Source organism: Pseudopodoces humilis, chromosome 9 (assembly GCF_049639895.1).
Source record: "Pseudopodoces humilis isolate 2021_Gansu_Grassland_sample_001 chromosome 9, ASM4963989v1, whole genome shotgun sequence".
Taxonomy (NCBI): Eukaryota; Metazoa; Chordata; class Aves; order Passeriformes; family Paridae; genus Pseudopodoces; species Pseudopodoces humilis.
The window spans coordinates 32,989,272-33,007,432 of record NC_142208.1 but is presented as its reverse complement, the minus strand read 5'-3'; the positions used below and the strand labels follow the sequence as shown (position 1 = coordinate 33,007,432).

The following is an 18,161-nucleotide window of genomic DNA, read 5'->3' as shown; positions in this document are numbered from 1 at the left end:
AGGGACAGGACAAGGGGGAGCGGCTCCCACTGCCAGAGGACAGGGATGGATGGGATATTGGGAAGAAATGCCGTGGTTCTCACACACGGAGCTGTACAGGAGGCAACTGTGCAGCAGTGTCGTTTATCACTCTTATTTTCTTATTAAAACACCTTGCAATAAACCTTGTAACAGCAATAATGTCTGTGACATTTGCAACGAATAAATATTGAAAAGAATAAACAGTTCTTTTAAATATTGCGCTGATTTTCATGGAATCACGGCCCGGTTTGAATTGGAAGGGACCTTAAGGACCATTTACTTAAAACCCCTGCCATGGGCAGCGGCACCTCGCACAGACCGGGTCGCTGCACGCCCCATCCAACCCGGCCTTGGACACTCCCAGGACGGGATTTTAGATTAGAGAAGATCAGAAAACACGCCAGGATTCTGAGCGGGCCGTGCCCCCCTCAGGGCCGGATCACCGAGCCCGGGTCCTCCCGGCCGGGAGCGGCCGCGGCCGCTCCGCCCGCAGCGCTCGCTGGTTCCGGGGCGGGCCGGGCATGGCGCTGGCCGGGGACGAGCCCTTCAGCCCCTCGGTGCTGGGCACCAGGGAGCAGTGAGTGCCGGGGCACGGGCCGGGCACCGGGTGTGCCCCGCCGGGGGCGGGCACGGGAGGGACGGGGCTCGCAGCCACCCGCGCTGTGGAAGGGGAGGCTGCCCGCGGCGCGGGGAGTGGAAATGAAAGGTCTTTAAGGTCCCCTCTCTGCACACAGCGGTCTCTGGTTTGTGTATTATTTGTTTGTTTAGAGAATCTGTGATTCTGTAAAGTGGCACTGGTACGCAGAGCATAGAGCCTTCTCGGCCTCTCATGGAATCATGGAATGGTTTGGGTTGGAAGGGACCTTAAAGCCCATCCACTTCCACCCCTGCCATGGCAGGGACACCTTCCCCTGTCCCAGGCTGCTCCCAGCCCCAGTGTCCAGCCTGGTCTTGGACACCTGCAGGGATAACCACAGCTTTTCTGAGCACCATGTGCTGGGGTCTCACCACCCTCCCAGGGAACAATTCCTTCCCAATATCCCATCCAGCCCTGCCCTCTGGCACTGGGAGCCATTCCCTGTGTTCTGTCCCTCCATCCCTTGTCCCCAGTCCCTCTCCAGCTCTCCTGGGGCCCTTTACACACTGGAAGGGTCTCTGAGTTCTCCCTGGAGCTTTTTCTCCAGGTGAATTCAGCCCCCGCTCTCCCAGCCTGGCTCCAGCCCTTGGAGCATTTCCAGACTTTCCCTGGACTCTGTCCCGCATGTTTATGTTTTCCTTATGCTGAGGACCGGTGCCTCACCACCCTCACATTCAATTTCTTCCAAATATCTAGCCTAAATCTATCTTTCAATTTTTCTTCCCATCCCTCTTTAATCTAAATATTTCCCAGTATTAATTATGATATCCTCTCCTTTCCTCCCCCTGACTCCAGCTGGGATGCTGCGTACGAAAGAGAACTGCAAACTTTTCAAGACATTGGAGATACCGGGGAAATCTGGTAAATAAAATAACTGCTGCAGAGTGTTTCTGTTGTTTCTTTACCATAAAAGACATTGCAAAACCACAGCCAGCAATTCGATGAGTTGCTGACAAAATGATGGGGACTTTTACCATTAAAACGAGCAGTTCCTCCCTTGCCCAGTTTCACACTGAAGATTGCTCAGCTGCACTTGGACAAGAGTCATTACATAGAAATTGAGCTGGTAATTGAGGTGTATGTTACTGACAAATTTGCTTTTTATCCCTGAGCTCAGGTTTAGCTACACAAGTGCTAAAGTGCCCTTGGTGCTTCCTTTTTAAATACATGAATATTTTCACCTCCCAGTGTTTCAGTGAATTTTAAGGCTGCAGGATTAATTTTCATCTTAACAAAGCAAACATGGTATATGAGCTATGGCAGCTTTTATTTTAGTAACAGAAAAAGGGTTTTGCAAAAGCTGGAGAGAGTGATTGATGAAATAACTTGCTGTACCTTTTGCACTTTTTTTTCTGGTTTAATTACCTGAACCCTTGTTTTTTCCAGGTTTGGAGAAGAAAGCATGGTGCGCATAATCAGGTGGTTGGAAAAGCACAGGGTCCCCTTTGACAGCTCTGTGCTTGACATTGGGACTGGGAACGGTGTTTTACTGGTTGAATTGGTTGGTATTCTTAGATTGTGTGTTTTTTATGCAGAACCAAAGCAGTTTAAATACAGTTCTGACAAGTGGCAGCAGTAATCATGGGGAACTGTAACCTGTGTGAAACGCAAAACGTGTCAATACTTCAGGCTTCAAAATTTGAAGTATTTCTCTAAATCAATCAGGCTGAGAATCCCTTGTTTTAACTTTACTTTCCAATTTCCCCACATTTAAAATTGCATTTCTTCCCATTGTTGTGTAAACTCCCCCAGATAAGGAAATTAAGTTGACTAATTCACAAAGTACCCTCATGTACAAAACCACACCCTTTCTCTGCACTCAGTTCTCATAATAACACTCATTATTGATCTGAAAAAGTAGGTAGACCCAAGGGCTTTAATGTAAATAACTTAAAAAGTTGTTAACACTTCTTTTAAGGAAGTGTCCATTTATGTCAGGGTGGGAAATCTGATGAGGTATGCTCTGGATTGTTATGATGTTTTTGTTGTGCACAAGATGTTCAGGAGTTCCAGTATTTTTTTCCTATTTTTGATTGATTTTTTTTTGGTGTAATACTGCAGGGGAGTTGGTAAAGAAAGAGGCTGTAATATTGCCACAGCTTCTGTTGTTTTGCATTCCCCATTGGGTCCATTAGTTTCTGTAGGAATTGCAAGGACTGAAAGGCAAAGTCAGGTTTGAGGTGGAATTTTTCTTTTAACATAGACTTTGATTTTAGAAGACTTAGAAGCCTTTATGGAGACTGGCTGCTACACCACAGCACAGGAAAATTTATGTCACCAGAAGCAGAAATCAGCATAAGAGAAATTAGCCTGATAATGGTGATTGTTGAGTGCAGTGACAGCTCTATCATGGTTGAAGTACCCAACAGAAAAATCTTATTTGTAAGACTTCAATTTTCGAGACTTTGCTTTCAAACAGGAAACTGATTTTCCATCCATACTATGGGAAAATGACAGCCTGATAGCTTTTAAAAATTATTAACTCCTGTGAGAGCACCCTTCTCCCTTACATTAGGCACCTCACAGTACTGTGGTTTCTTTCACAGGAAATTTTCAGTCCAGTTCCCTCTTGAAAAGTGGCTTTAAAAATTACCTTGTTTATTTTTGCTAAATAATTCAGGATCTCACTTGCATAGTTGATGTAAAAGCAATTTTTTTTTGTGTGTTAGCTGCAAGGCTTGGAAATCAAGTTGGAATTCTTTTGGCAGCTGCTGTAGGACTGTTCTGCCACTGGAGTTGGACTCCATCATGGGGTAAAAATGGCAATACTGGAAAAATCTCAGTCACAGAGGACATTAGCAGCAGCTCTCTGCAAGGAGACTACTTGAGGGTACATAAATATCACATAAGTGGCACCCCTTGCTGTTTTTATATGTTTAGTAGGCTGTGGTCCTACCCCTGTGAACTTCAGGCATCTGGTAGCTTCGATTCGTGACATAATTCTTTTGCCTTCCAAAAATTCCAGCTCTTCTGAGGAAGCCTTTCTGCCACAGGGAGCTCTGGCCTCCTCTTATTTTTATAAGTAACATGGGAGCTGCCAATATTGAGGAACATCTCAAGTGCAGAGTGTTCAGCCGAGTGTGGTGTCAGCCCTAAATGCAGGGCAGAGCTGCTGATGTTCCAAACTCCTTCTGCTCTTCCATCTGCTTCTTCAAGGAGCAGCAGCAGTAAAATCACCTCCAGGGCAGCAGGCCAGCTGCAGGGTGCAGCATGGTCACGTTTGGCACAAGCAAAGGATCCCTTCCTGTCACAGTCAGGCCCTACAGGTTCTGCAGCATTTAATGTTGTTTATCTCCAAACCTTCCTTCTCTGCCCCCGAGACTAGAGGAGTGAATGGGAACTCCCTGAAGTGACTCAAGCCTTTCCTTTGCAAACAGAGGAGCTGTTGTGGGAACTACTCCTCCACCCCCAAACCTTCAGCACAGGCATCTGAGGAAGCCTGCTTTGCTCCGGGGAGGAACGTGGGCAGGAGCCTGAGCAATAAATGTTCTCCATCCCATGCAAACAACAGCGTCTTTGTGTTCAGCTGTAATTAGCCCTCAGTTCAGAACAGCTGGTTAGCACCGAGCTCAGGCCTGGGGGGCTGCTGCAAGGAGGAAGGACAGTTGTGGAAACTCCTCATCGTTTTCCTGGCAGTTGAGGTGTCAGCCTCTGGAACAAGTGGACAGGCAGCTGGATGCTTAACACCACTCCATGTGTTTTTCCAAACCCCAGCCTCCTCCCTGTCTCTGCTGTGACAGCCTGCAGCTGGCCAGCAGATCAGAGCCCTTCCATCAGGTTTGGATCTTGCCAAACCTCCTGACACATGGGATACCCTGAGCTTCTACCCTGAGCTGGTCCCTTCAGCTTCCACCTCAGAGCAAGGACGTGTGTCCCTGCTCCCCCTCCCACGTGCCCAGCTCCAGCTGATGCCAGGAGCCCACCTGCTTTGCCAAAGGGTTGCTGGGATCTCACTGAGTTCCCTGAGTTATCCTTATCTCCAACAAACTTAGATTAACAAAGCCTCTGTGTGCTATTATATGTGGTGCATAACCTGCCTGAAAATTGCTGATACAGACACCTGGCAGCATGCAAATAGTTGTATTCAAATAGATATTAGCATGAATAATTAGAAAAACGTGTGATTTTGCAGTGGATTTCTGTCCTAGAGCAATGTATTACATCTTTTGGCTCTTAAATTTTGGGTTATAAGCTAAGTAATTGCACAGTCTCCAATGTTACATGTCAGAGAGGTTTTTTCCCTTATTTTGAAGCATCTGTCACATGTCATTACTGAAAATTCCTGGTTTCTAAGTTACTTTTGGTGCAGATAAGAGAGCCTGTTCCACTCCAGGGTGTTACTTTTCACAGTTGTGCTCAGTTTTCCACTTGACATAAACCAGCTTTCAGTCATCAGTTCTTTTGGTGAGGTTTTTTGGGCAGAATAAAGTTATTTCAGCTCAATCAGCTATTGAGCTCTTGTAATGGTAACAGGTATAAAAATGAATAAAAGGTGAGTTGTGTTTTTTCCCTGTTATTAAGAGGAGGAGAGATCAGATGGGTTGTAGGGAATGTACTGGCTGGATAAAAACAATTGCTAGCACACTGATTAAGATTCTCTGCTTCTGTCTAGGCAAAGTCTGGCTACATGAATCTCACAGGGATTGATTATTCACCATCTGCAATACAACTTTCAGAAAAAGTAAGAGAGAAAGAAGGGATGCCTAACATTAAATTAAAGGTAAGTCTTGAGAGAAAGGCAATTGAGGAAATAGAAAGCAATTGAGCCCAAGATTAAACAAGCTAATTGATATTCAGATCTACTCAGTGTACTAAATGAATGATGTCTTTTGAGATCTATTTGTGAGAGAACTCTACCCAAATAAATCTGTTTATGGGAAGATTTTTGGTCGTTATTTGTTTTTCGTTTGTACCAGTCATTAGGGCTAACAAGATTTCCCTGCTTGGAACAGGCAGCAGAGTAGTGGTTTACCAAGTAGCAAGTTCTGTATTTTAGCTGCTACATTGTGAATTTCAAACTTGAGGTAGAGGAAGAAATCCTTAAGTGACAGAATCCCTACCAGTAGCTGAACAGCAGGAAGGCTGAGAGGCCTTGCTGGAGCAGGGGTAGGTGCAGATGACTTCCAAAGGACCCTTCCAGCCTCAGCCACAGAGATTCTGTGGCTGCCTGTCATTCTGAGCTCTCTGCTGTGCTGTTCTACCCCTCTGCTCTGTACCTGTGTGATGTCTCTGCTCCTGTGTGTCTGTAAAATCTCTTAGTGGCAGGCTCTGTCTGTTCTCCTGCATTTGTGCAGTGCCTAGCACGTGGCAGGGATCAAAGTACAAATAATGATTTAAAGAATGAACTTCAAGTGTGTTAGTTTGAGCTTTAGATTACAGCAAATAGATCATCACACAATGTGTAGAGAAGAATGAAGCTGCCATGGCACTGTGAGCTACCCTTCCCTGGGCACACCCATTGTCAGGATTGAACCTTTGTATCCTAAAGTCTTGCTTTGCATTAAAGATTCAGGAGCTGCCAAGTAGAAGATTGTTCTCACAGCTGCAGACTTCTGGTTTAGGTAGAAGACTTCCTGGCACCCTCAGCTGAGCTGTCAGGCTTTGACATTTGCATTGACAAGGGAACTTTTGATGCCATAAGCCTCGACCCCAGTGACGCGGTGGGGAAGCGGAAGCTGTATGTGGGATCCCTGTGCAGGGTGCTGAAACCAGAGGGCTTCTTTCTCATCACCTCTTGCAACTGGACCAAGGAGGAGCTGCTGAACGAGTTCAGAGAAGGTAAGCAGCTGAACAGAGTCCTCTGCCAACATGGGGTTGCTGAAGGAAGGGATGAGGGAATTTTAATGTGTGTGTTAGCATATTGACTTTCCCAGATCAGGATTAGAGGAGGTGAAGTGATCAGTAAATGCTCCAACTTGTCTTCCCTCTGTTTTCCTCGGGAATTACATCTCCTGTGTTTGCCAGTGCCAAGGGAGGACAGGTTTCCTGACACTTTGGAGGTTGGGAATTTTGGTCTAATTACCCTGGGAAAGTGTGTGTGGCCAGCTGATACTTTTTGGATCTTTGATTACTAGACCCAGTTCACCCTTTGATTGTTCTGAAATTGGGGTAACATTTTTACCCCATGTTTAGGGGAACTGGCAAGTCTGTGACCTTTTCTGTCACTTCCCCCACTGCCCTTTTGATCCATTTAGGAGGGTTTTCTTTTTACATGCCAGTCAGCTCCTGAATCTCATGCCTGAGACTTGAAACTCAGTGTGGATCTGAAACAACCATCCCTTCTGGGGAACCAGAATTACTGGCAAGTTCTCATCTTTTCTGCCGTTAATTTGTGCAAGTCAGCCAGCTAGGAATTTTATTATCCATGGAAGAGTTTCAGCTGTATAAAGCAGTGATGCAGTGTAACAATACAGTCCTATAAACTCCCAGATTAACTGCAAGTTTTCCAGACGAATAAAGAATGGTTTGCAAAGGGTTATCCAAGAGGCAAATAAAACGACTTCCTTCTAATAAAAGCATTTCAATTTCTGTCTGGCAGGATTTGAAATTCTGGAGGAGCTGCCAACACCCAAGTTTTGCTTTGGAGGAAGAATTGGAAACAGTGTAACAGCATTGGTTTTCCAAAGGAAAAAAGTGAGGCCATCCATCTTGGACAAATTAGATTAGATGAGAAAAGTCTGAACTTTAAACTTGACAGAAAACCTCAGACACGTGTGTAAATAAATGCTTTTTGAGTGCACAGTAAAATACTATGTATGGAGCTCTAAGGGACTATAAAACATTGCCCTAGAAACATTTCAGCTTTGCATAATTTGCCCATAAATTGTGTCCTTGCTACAACCTTACTTGTTTTAGGGAAGCTGCAAGTTTGTAAGTGAGTGGGAAGTCAAATGTGCTAAGTACAGAGACAATATTACTGAGTGATATTTGTGTTTGAAACATAAAGATTATCTGATATTTAGTTTCTGTGCTGGTAAGCAGTGACCTGTAGAGGTAAAGGTATCCTACAAAGCAAAAATCTCATTTCTCTGTTGTGCAGTGGAGTGGGGAACAAGCTTTTGCAATGTAAGTGCTGGATCTTTAATGAACACAAGGGTAGCTGTTAAGGAGGGAAATTAATACAAAATCCACAGCACTTTCAAAAAAGGACCAGTTGGTACTTTAAATTCAGGTTTTCCAAGGTTCTCAGACCATAATTGTGTCTGCTCTGAAGTAGCTCAGCTCTTTTCCCACAGAGGGAGTGTTTTTAAGTCTCCCTTTCCTGAGTGTGTTCATGCCTGGTCAGTTCCTTTCCCTGACCTCATGAATACATAAAGGTGTGATGTTGCAGCCTCTGGTGTGTGACATATGCCTCCTTCATTATTAACCTGCTATATAGGAATGTCTTTAGAGCCACAGTGACAAGAAGTTTTCCAGTGAATTTTTCAGGATGGATTTTAACTGCATAAATCCAAAAGAATTCAAAGCATAACTATCCATTCCTTGTTCCTTTTTTTTACATATATGTATATATATATTAAACTTCTGTGTGCAATCCTTTTGCTCAATTTCGTTGCCTTCATTTCTTCTGTTTTGTAATCTCAGAATATTGCTGTTACTTGAAAGGCAGGAAAATGAGATTTCTTCATGCCTCGACAAACACATTTGCAGGTGACAATAAACTTGTTCTTTCAAACATCAAGGAGGCCCTCTTAGGCAATCAGGTTTTGTTTCACAGGCAAGGTCATGTTTGCTTATCAGGGAATTGCTTCTCCTACTTTCCACACTTCTCCTCGTTCCCAGGGCTCAGGAGATCTTTAAGGGTCAATAAATACTTCCAGTCCTTTCCCAGGACAGCAATCAAGGCATTATTTTGCACAGTGGTGAGTCCTCCCTCCATGACCCATCTGTTATGTCTTTAAGATAGAAATCCTACGGCTGCATCTTTTTGCAAAATGAAATATATTCAGTTGGGAGAATGGTTTATCAGCAGTGCTGAAAAAATTCAGTCCCAGAATAATTCTATGCATATTTTGTCAGACTTGGGTTCTAACCTGAGTGCCAAAACCAAGGGCTCGTTAGCATTTGGGTAACTGTTGTAGTCCTGTGTTCTGCCCCTGCCCAGCAGCCAGCTGGAATGCTAGGAAATGTAACTTGGAATCCAAACAGAGGATTTTTTTAGCATAGTAGTACAAAGGATTCAAAGTACACTACTGATAACAGCCTCAGTAAAAAGCCTGTGACATTTTTGGCATCAGGTAGAGTTAATTCAAGGAAATTTTAATTTTCAAGGACTCTGGCAGGATGTGTTTTGGGCATCTGTTTTATTCCCATCTGTAATTTTTGCTAATGAAGGCATGATGTGTATTTAATCATGGAATGAAAATAAAATCAGAGCTGTCATGGATTTTCTTTTAATCAATTAGATGGAATTTAACCATAGATTCCTACTCCACAAGATATGTAAGGATCTGGGCAAGGATTGTATTTTCCTCTTCACAGAATTCAGTATTATTAGTTTTTGTTCTCTGGGTAGTATTTTTATGTAACTTGTAAAGCTAAAAAATAAGCTTCTTAAAATTGCCTGAAAATAAGGATTTCTGCATCAGATGTGTAGTTTGCATATTCCTTCAGTCCCAAGCACTTCCAGGTGTCAGTGGAGAGCAGAAAAAATGCTTGTAAAACATATTTTAGGAGCTTTATTTTAAGGCAACAGTAACCAAAGGCTTACTATTTAAAATCTGCTCTGTTGGAAACCTGGCATTTTCTGGAAAATGGAGTCTAGGTAGCTGCTCAAATACTGATTCAGGCAGTGGGGTATTTTTGGCTACGAGGATTTGGAAATGATTTGTCCAAGACCGTCCTTGATTTGGGGCAGTTCATGTTGGCAGGAGGTTCTTGGTGGTGTGATCTCTAAATGTTGATGCATTTCAGTGAAAAAAACTTAGAAAATGAGGCAGGGGAATAAGCAGTGATTTAGGAGGAGCAAGTCTCTGTTGGAAGTTGGGGGAGTGCTCCATGATAGTTCCTGAAGGCTGGAATCTTCATGACTCCACAGCTGTGTGACTCTTGGTTCCAGGTGCAAGGCCAGACTAAATGCAGGAGAATAAATGCAGCATTTGAAATACGTTTTACTCCTATTGTTTTGCTATCTGAAAACTCTGTCTGTGATTTCACTGTCAAATATGAGGTTTGTGGGTAGTAAAACTAGCATCTTCCAGAGATCCCAGAGGTGGCTGAGCCCACAGGCTGTTCCTGCAGGACCGAGTTTAGGCTGGATGATGCTGTGGAGCTGGCAAACTTTCCTGGAGTGGTTTTGCATAGAACGTGGGCAGAACAGAAAGGGTTTGTGTTCCTTGGTTCATTGACAGCATGCTGAAGGATGAAATTCTCTCAGGACTGACCTTTTATTCATGGAAGACTGACGATGGTATTTAGTGCCTAAGCCCAGACAAAGCACCTCCACCAACATCTGTGCTTTGCACAGCTCAAACCTGGCTCCTGATACCTCCTATTGCCAAGAAAACTATGTTTAGGGATTCTCTTTTGAGGCATTTACTGGGAGAGGCCATTGAATTCATTGCAGAGTTTGTGCTACTGAAAGAGCTTGGAGCATTTTACACTGGAATTTTATGGGGCTTATCACAGAACTGAACTGTCAGGGTGAAATATCTGAGAGAGATGAACAAACAATATTTATGAAATAATTATTGATTGGAGATGTCTGTTCTAGGAGAGTTTCTACACATGGGACTCTGCTAGAGTGTGAGGTAAATGGGTTGTCAAGACAAAAAGCCTTTGCCCTTTCAGCATCACAGTACTGTCTTGAAATAAGTATTCCTGTAATCATTTTTATAGGGATTAAAAAGTGATAGATACCAGAGATGAAAATCATGGCACAACTGAATGAACACAGAAAATTCAGAGGGAAGGGTAATGTTTCCTTACTCCTTGACTTCCCTTGTGATGACCAGCTTGTTATCTGCAAGAGAGGCATGTTCATTTGATGGGTCTTAAGGAGCAGGAATAGTCACAGAATCCCAGAATGATTTGGGTTGGAATGGACTTTAAAAACCATCTCATCCCAAACCCCCTACCATGGGCTGGGACACCTTCCATTAAACCAAGTTACTCCAAACCCTCCCCAGCCTGGCCTGCAGTGCTGTCCATAGGCTGTTTTTCTAAACGTTGATTTTTTTTTTTTTGAAGGCTTAGAAGATATGAAATTAATATTCTGTTCTTGGAACTCAGTATAATTTTGTGGTGTAACATGAAGAATTTCTGGGAGCTACAACTGTTTTTTAAGAGCTGTTGGGTTACATCAGAAACATCAACAGAATTATGGCAGCTGCTTTTCCAGACAGGGCCAGCAGTGATGCAGCATGTGATTACAGGCTCTCTGTCCCATCAGGAGAATATTCCTGCAAATCATTATTGAGAGCATCATTGTGAAGCATTATTGAGGCTGAAATAGCTGTTTGCATTATGGCCTCACCTTGTTGAACTCAAACCCACTGTTCCAACACCACTTCTGAAAACTGGGAATAGCCAGCTGCCTTGATTGTATCATAGGATTTGAGGCATTTAACACCTGTAACAAAGGAGATTCAGGGTTGCTGGGTTTTGTTTGTTTGTTTTGTACTTTTCCAACCAATGTTAAAAAGGAACTTTCAGATATTTAGGGTTTTAAACCTGCTGTTTACAGCAGAGAGCTCATTATACCTGGGTGAAGAAGTGCATGTCCCACCACACATCAGGTGTGATTCTCTGGAGAGCAAACAATGTTCTCTCATACAATTTGTATCAAAATTATTTCAGTTCTGCACTGGCTGTGGAATCTGTGAGCCCGAAGAGTCAAATGAATGGGCAAATGAGGGGATGAACTGAAACCTCTCACTTGGAACCCCTGGGTTTGTACCCAGGAGTGCAGGGTGAGGCCAGGTGTGCCAGGCACAGCAAACAGATACCTGTGAAGCCACAAAGCTGAGCTGACACGGCCTCCTTGGAGTTATTTTTATGTAAGGATGAGTTTTTGAATAGCTTTTCTGGTGCATTAGGCACAGCATGCTTCTCTTCACTGCTGACAGTGGCTTCCATGTATTTCTACATTCCAGGAATGCACTGGCAGCACTGTAGCCATTGTGAGGAAAATCTGCCTGTGCATATACTCTGCTATGTCTGTTCTGCTGTGAGCCAGGGTGCCTGGTATAAGATTGCCAAATTTTATGTTATTTCGTACCAGACAAAATCTTTAAGCATGATATTTAGCAACATATAGCAAAATTTTCAGTGTTTTGGCACTAGGATTGCTTCCCTGTTCTTGGCATGCCCAGAGGTGGAGAACATGGCTTGCTGCAACAATAACTGCTTTATTTTATAGGCCCTCCAAGCATTTTAACGTATGGGATCATCTCCTGTAAAATATGTGGAGAGCACAAAGAAAATAATTGGGCCAGGGCTTTGCAAAGCCATAAAGAGATCTGCCTTTGAATTCCTGTTGCTTGCTGCCTTTTCTGGGATAAGAGGAGGGGGAGGCTGCCCTGCACAGCGTTACCTGCTCTGCCTGAATGGGTGGTGCACGTCTCTATCCCTTGCTTTGGCTGCAAGTAGGTTGAGCATGACCTAACCCTTGTGGTAGCAGCTAAATTGAGGAGCAATTAATGGCTACCAAGGGCTTTGAGTGAAAGGGGATGAGGTGTTATAGCCTCCAGACAAAGGAGGAAAAGGAACGCTGGCGTGTTTTGTTTTACACAAATAAGGGAAAAGCCAACCTGTGGCTTAATTTCCATTTGTTAGGTAACAGTATAGCTTGAAATGAGCCCAGTTCTGTGTTACTGGAAATTAAGCTGAATGCTGTCAGGCGAACCAGCTGCTGCCAGGTAACACATAAATTCTGAGTAATCACAAGTCCACCAGCCCGTGCTGGAGAACCAGAGCTAATAGAGCCCAGTGAGGGAACAGACACAAACCTCAGCAGTCACTGCAGCAGCCAGGTGTGTATGGACAGTGTCATGTGTCAGGTAGAGGTGAGGAGAGTGTGCATATATCAAGAAATTTTAGCTGTTGATAGGGCTGAGAACTGAAATTCAAGCAGAAGGACCTTTCACTCCAATTTTCAGTAGCAATTAGCCATGCTGGCTGCTGCCTTACCTCCTCAGTTCCATGGGTGCTGCACTGCTGCTTATCCAAGGTAGGGTGATGCTTTGGGGCATGTCTGCAGCTGCCTCGGGCTTTGTGGATGATGGACAAATAACTTTGGGCTTATCTTAAGCCAATTCAGACCCAAATGTGGCTGACAAAGTGATAAGCACATTCAGGCTCACATATGTATTTCATGGCCTATTTATTTTATCCATCAATGTTTCCATTGCTCCCAGTCTGGGGCACCCAGATCAGGTGTCACACCCTCTGCCAAGGCAGGGAGGGAGGCAGCAAATACAAAGCTCTTGCATGTGTGCAGCAAATGGCCTGTGACATGAAAAAGGGGTTTTTAAGTTTGGTAGAAATCCCATCATATGCCAGCTGTAGTCAGACACTACACTCCTCATCTCAGCCCTCTGCACAGCAATGCTTCACCTGTTTAGGGCATCTGTGATTCGGGTACTTTCTGTCACAGACCACATTGATCATATTACAGAGATATGCTCATTCCCTGGACATGAAATATTTGTTAAAAATACTTCCACTTGCTGTTGCTAGGATTTTGTGAATTAGAGGATTTCCCCTGAAACTGGAGGGTGGCTCTGAAGCTGGTCTCCATTCTGTGTTCCTGCAGACCTTTGGTGGAGCCAACCTGTCCCTGTGAGTATGTGGTACCCAGCACAGCTGTGTGACTGGGACATCAGCCTGTGACTGGGACATCAGCCTGTGACTGGGACAGCAGCCTGTGACTGGGACAGCAGCCTGTGACTGGGACATCAGCCTGTGACTGGGACAGCAGCCTGTGACTGGGACAGCAGCCTGTGACTGGGACACTCTGACTCTCTGGCCCTGGACAAGCCCCTTACCTGTGTTCTTTGCCTGGCAGGAGAAGCAGGAGGATAGACCATAAATAACTGGGATGGTTCAGGTGCTCAGAAGGACCACACAGAGTCCTTGTGAGAGGGACAAGCTTCTGAAATGATTGGTAACCTTGGTGCATATGACTTGAATAACAACAAACTGGAGCAGACAGCGAAGCGTTGGAAAGGCTGTATGGAAAGAAGGCTGTAACTGCAGCCAGATCCTGTGTACTGGAAGTGAAGGAAATGCTGTCTGTCCACAGGGCTTAGCACGGCTACATCAACATGTCTTAATGACTTGGACCCCAGAATCCCTTCAGAAGGACCATGGGGATCATTAGATTTTTTTCCTATCCACAGTTTCCATCCCCATTTCTGGATTGCCCCCAGTCAGTGGGTAGCAAAGGCACTGACACATGAGACAAAAACACAAATTAAATCAGCTCACAAATGAACTGAATGAATTTTCTGTCCATGAAGACTCTCTTGGCCAGTTCTTTAAAGCTTGAAAATTATTTCTTTTTTTTCCCCGCTTCTGACAAAGGGAAAAAGCACTGCCCAGAACAAGGGCCTATGGACAGCCAGTTGTTTGAACAACATTACTGAAAATACTGTCTGTGGAAAACAGGTTTTGCTTCAGCAACAGGCTTTCAACGTGCTGGGAATTCTCCACAGCCAGCTCATCTGTTGGGAAGCATAGAGGATGAGAGGCAGAAAATGCTGGGTTTGGAGTGAGCTGCAGAAGCAGACAGAAAACAACTTTCTGCTTGAGTCTTGGAGCCCAAGGCTGCCATGGGAATGGATTCAATTACGCCCTGAGCTTTATTGCTGAAATATTCCACTGGGAAACCATAAAAAAACATTTTCAGACTTGATTCCCGAAGTTCTGGAAAAGGAGTTAGCAAGTATTTTATTGCTACCAGTCTCAACACATGATAAGAAAAGAAAATACTGAGTGGGATGGAGGAACATGATGCAAAAGCCCCTTCACATCATCAAACCCTTCTCCCTGTTCATCGCCCACTCAGACTGGCCACTCCTGCTTAATTTTTTGTGTACTGAGCATGGAGCCACTTTTGTTGAGATCAGCCCTCACTGTGTTGGTGGGAGCTGCTCCCTTGTTAAGCGTCTGCTACTTCTGCTTGCTTCCCTCTTACTTGTTCACTGCACTAAATACTAACTGATAAGTCTTCCTCGACAGTAATTTGTTGTCCTGGGCTGTGCAGCAGCAGGGCAGCACACCAGGAGCACTGCTGAGTTCACAGCTACAGCTTCTCTTGCCATTCACACCTTTACTTGTCCCTTACTTGTCCCTACACGCCATCCCCAGCACCGTGCCCGGCCATCCAGCTGGGTGGATGAAATTCAGCCCCAGATTCATTCCTGATGACATCTGTGCTGTCTGCTCACATATGTTTAAGATTAATGTTTGGGCTCTGTTTTGTAATGAGCCCTAAATCTTCCTTTTAGCTGTCATGTAGTTTCCTTGTTCGCTCGTTAGGCTCGCTCTCGGAAGGAGCCCGCGTGCTGTGCTCGGTGCAGCCTGCGTGGATGGAAAATGTCACTGAGAGCTCAGGGCTGCTAAAAGCCATTCCCACGTGAAGCCCAGCAGATTTACCCCCTCAGTACTGCAGAGACTCATGGCCCCTTCCTAAACAGGCTTCAAGGGAGCTGAGGAGGGACTTGGGACAAGGGGCTGGACTGACAGGATAAGGGGGAACTCCTTCATACTCACAGAGGGCAGGGTTAGATGGGATATTGGGAAGGAATTGTTCCCTGTGAGGGTGGGCAGGCCCTGGCACAGGTGCCCAGAGCAGCTGTGGCTGCCCCTGGATCCCTGGAAGTGCCCAAGGCCAGGTTGGACGGTGCTTGGAGCAGCTGGGACAGGGGAAGATGTCCCTGCCCATGGCAGGGGTGTAGAACTACATGATATTTAAAGGTCCTTTCCAACCCAAACCAGTCAAAGGTTCTATGAAAAATAGAGAAAAATTAAGGAATGCGATTTTTATTCACTGGTGGGTGCAGGGGAGCGTGGTGTCCATCTGTGATGTGCCAAAACTTCAGCGCTAATTCTTGCGGGGACTCTTCAACGAGCTGCTGGTGAGTCCAGCTCTCCTGCTCCTCCCGGGCCGGCCGTGCCACCAGGAGTCACTCTCGGCCTCCGAACGGGCCGCGGAGCCCCACGCGAGCCGCACCCGCAGCATCCCGGGCTGGGGGCCGTGTGCGGGCGCTGATGCCGGGGCAGCGCTGCCTGCTCCAGCCCGCGGGGCAGCGCCTCACCGCTGCCCGAATCCCCCTTTCTTATTATTTTTTGACTTTCCCCCCACCCCCACAGTCTCTGTTTGGCGATGTTTAACCCCGGGGATGCCCACTCGGGGCCGCAGCCGAGGGTCTCCCCCGCCTCCCCTCGCAGCGAGCGCTCGGGTGCGCGGCTCCTCGGGGCGGGCGCTCCGCAGGTGCGGGCCGGGCTCTGCCGGCGCTGGCTCCGCTCAGGAAGTGACAAGCACATTTCCTCCTCCTCCTCCTCCTTCTCCTCCTCCTCCTCCTCCTCCTCGCTCCCTCCCTCCGCCCGCCCCGCCCGCAGCACGGCGGCGGCGGCGGCAGCGGGGCGCGGTCGGAGCGGCGCCCACAGCCGGCCCGGCCGGGCCGCTCCGCCGCCACCGCGGGAAGCGCTCGGTAAGCGATGCCCGCAGCGCTGCGGGGCCGTGCCGCCCCGGGGGGTGCCGGGGGAGAGCGGACAAAGGGCGGCGGTGCGCCCTGCCCGGGGACGGGGCGTCTCGGAGGGGATGGGGTAGGACGGTGGTACCCCCCGCCGCCACCGCATCCCCACGGAGCGGGCTGGGGATGTCCGCCTTTGTGCCGTCGGGTCTCACCCCCCGCCCCCCGGGGTGAGCGGGAGAACCGCGGAGGAGCCGCCCGGGCGGAGCGTGGAGCTGTGGGATGCGTGTCCGGAGCGGCGGGGGGGGTGCGGGATGCTGAGCCCGACGTGCGGGGATGGGCGGCTCTCCGGAGTTTGGCGAGCGGTCCTCACCCGCTCCGAGTCCTCTGCCTTTGCCACTGGAATTATTTCCTGCGAAAGGATCAACACGTGCATTCCTTTCTCCGGGCCGAGACTGCTGCTCCAGGAGGCTGAAACTCGGGTGCCGTCGGGCTCGGTGCAAAACTCCCCGGGTCGGGCTCAGGGGGCTGCAGCCCAGGGGAGCCGTGGCTGAGCATCCCCGCAGAGATGCTCTCCGGCTCACCCGGGGCCAGCTCGCACTTCCCACCGTGCCGTGCCTCGGATTCCACCCCTGGCACGTGTGAGGTGTCTCAGGGCAGCAGGAGAAGGGGACGGCCGGTCCCAGTGGTGTCTCCAGCCCCCGACGCTGCTGCCATGGGACACGGCAGCACCTTGCTGCGTGAAGTGCCCTGGCAGTGGGGCTGTCCTAGAAAGCCTGTAAGTCTTGTTTCTCCATTCAGTGACGTCAGGTTGATCAGGTTTTAAGGGACGTGAAGGTTTCACATGCAGCTGAACGCAGAGATTTCACGGGAAAGGGGCTTTTCCTCAATAATTTTCATTTACTTGACGCAGAGGGAGTTTGCCACAGCGCGGTGCCTGTCACTGAGTTGTGCCGCTGCCGTGCGGTCTCCACAGACGCTGGTGTACCTTGGCAGCTCGTCCCCTCCTTAGGAAATCCTCTGGAGTGAAAAGTAAGCATAATTTGTTATGAAATAGGCTGATAGATGAAACTTCAGTTGGCGATTGAAACCAGATGTGCATATTTTCCTTTCGAATCCTCAAGCAATACTAAAAGTCTATTTTGACAGATTAAAAACTACTTACAAATTGCAGAGGTAGCAGAGTTTTGCGATAATCCAGTAAAAATACGGAGGGCTGTGAGCATCTCTGCCCAGTGTCGGGTATCTCCGAGCGCAGGAGATGCTGCTGCCATCACAAAGCCCAGATTCCCTTGGCCTGCCTCTGTCGTGGGCAGAAATATTTACCAGGGCTTGGCTGAGGGATGGAAAAAGAAATAAAGAACCCACAAAACAGTGTAGATAATGTTTCTAGAGAAAATATTTGGGGTGGGTCATGAAACAGATTAATTACAGTGATAGTAAAAAGCCTGAATTTCAGAGCGGTTTGCTCTGTCCTTTCCTCTCGTGGCTCGGTGCAGGTTTGAAGTGATATTCTGATTTATTTCTTCATTTTTGAAAGTCCTGTGGAGCCTGAGGATGCTTGCGGTGGTGGGTGTGTCACACCCAGCCCTGGCACGGCCGTGCTCAGGGGGGGCAGGATTAGGGCTGGAGGCACTTTATCAGGAGAAGCATTCAGCCTCCTTGTTTCCAAAAGTGGGGGAAAAACCCCAGCCAAAACAACCTGCCGTGGAATTGCTTCCTTCTCTCCACTTGGGAGGAGGGAAGGACACCCTGCCAAGCACAGCCACGTGGAGCACGGCCACGCGTGCCGGAGGTTTTGCTGCTGAATCCCTGGCTCCAGACTTTCTCACTTCCAGCTTCAACCCAGAGGAGGGAGGGAAACT

The 18,161-nt window shown here is 47.1% G+C and overlaps 2 protein-coding genes across 5 annotated transcripts in view; both read left to right on the top strand.

The window, feature by feature from the left end:
• The first annotated feature begins 536 nt into the window (after window positions 1-536).
• On the top strand, window positions 537-8,192 carry EEF1AKMT2 (EEF1A lysine methyltransferase 2). Its single transcript, XM_005528832.2, has 6 exons — window positions 537-598; window positions 1,454-1,519; window positions 2,045-2,159; window positions 5,271-5,378; window positions 6,220-6,436; window positions 7,197-8,192. The coding sequence occupies exons 1-6, from the start codon at window positions 543-545 to the stop codon at window positions 7,322-7,324; spliced, it is 690 nt and encodes a 229-aa protein (XP_005528889.1). The 5' UTR covers window positions 537-542; the 3' UTR covers window positions 7,325-8,192.
• An 8,034-nt stretch (window positions 8,193-16,226) lies between these two features.
• The window catches only part of FAM53B (family with sequence similarity 53 member B), a 44,250-nt gene continuing 42,315 nt past the window's right edge, over window positions 16,227-18,161 (top strand). Inside the window, exons 1-2 of one of the 4 annotated variants that reach the window (XM_088059924.1) lie at window positions 16,234-16,314; window positions 17,210-17,328. The gene's annotated coding sequence lies outside the window, so the exon portion shown is untranslated. Of the gene's footprint in view, window positions 16,315-17,209; window positions 17,329-18,161 lie in introns of those variants that run through there. The other 3 variants (XM_088059926.1, XM_005528831.3, XM_088059925.1) reach the window with 3 other exon arrangements.

Coding starts and splice junctions, on each gene's coding strand:
- EEF1AKMT2 (XM_005528832.2), top strand. CDS start 543: ATGGCGCTGGCCGGGGACGAGCCCTTCAGCCCCTCGGTGCTGGGCACC. Junction 599..1,453: donor GTGCTGGGCACCAGGGAGCA/GTGAGTGCCGGG, acceptor CCCTGACTCCAG/CTGGGATGCTGCGTACGAAA. Junction 6,437..7,196: donor GCTGAACGAGTTCAGAGAAG/GTAAGCAGCTGA, acceptor TCTGTCTGGCAG/GATTTGAAATTCTGGAGGAG.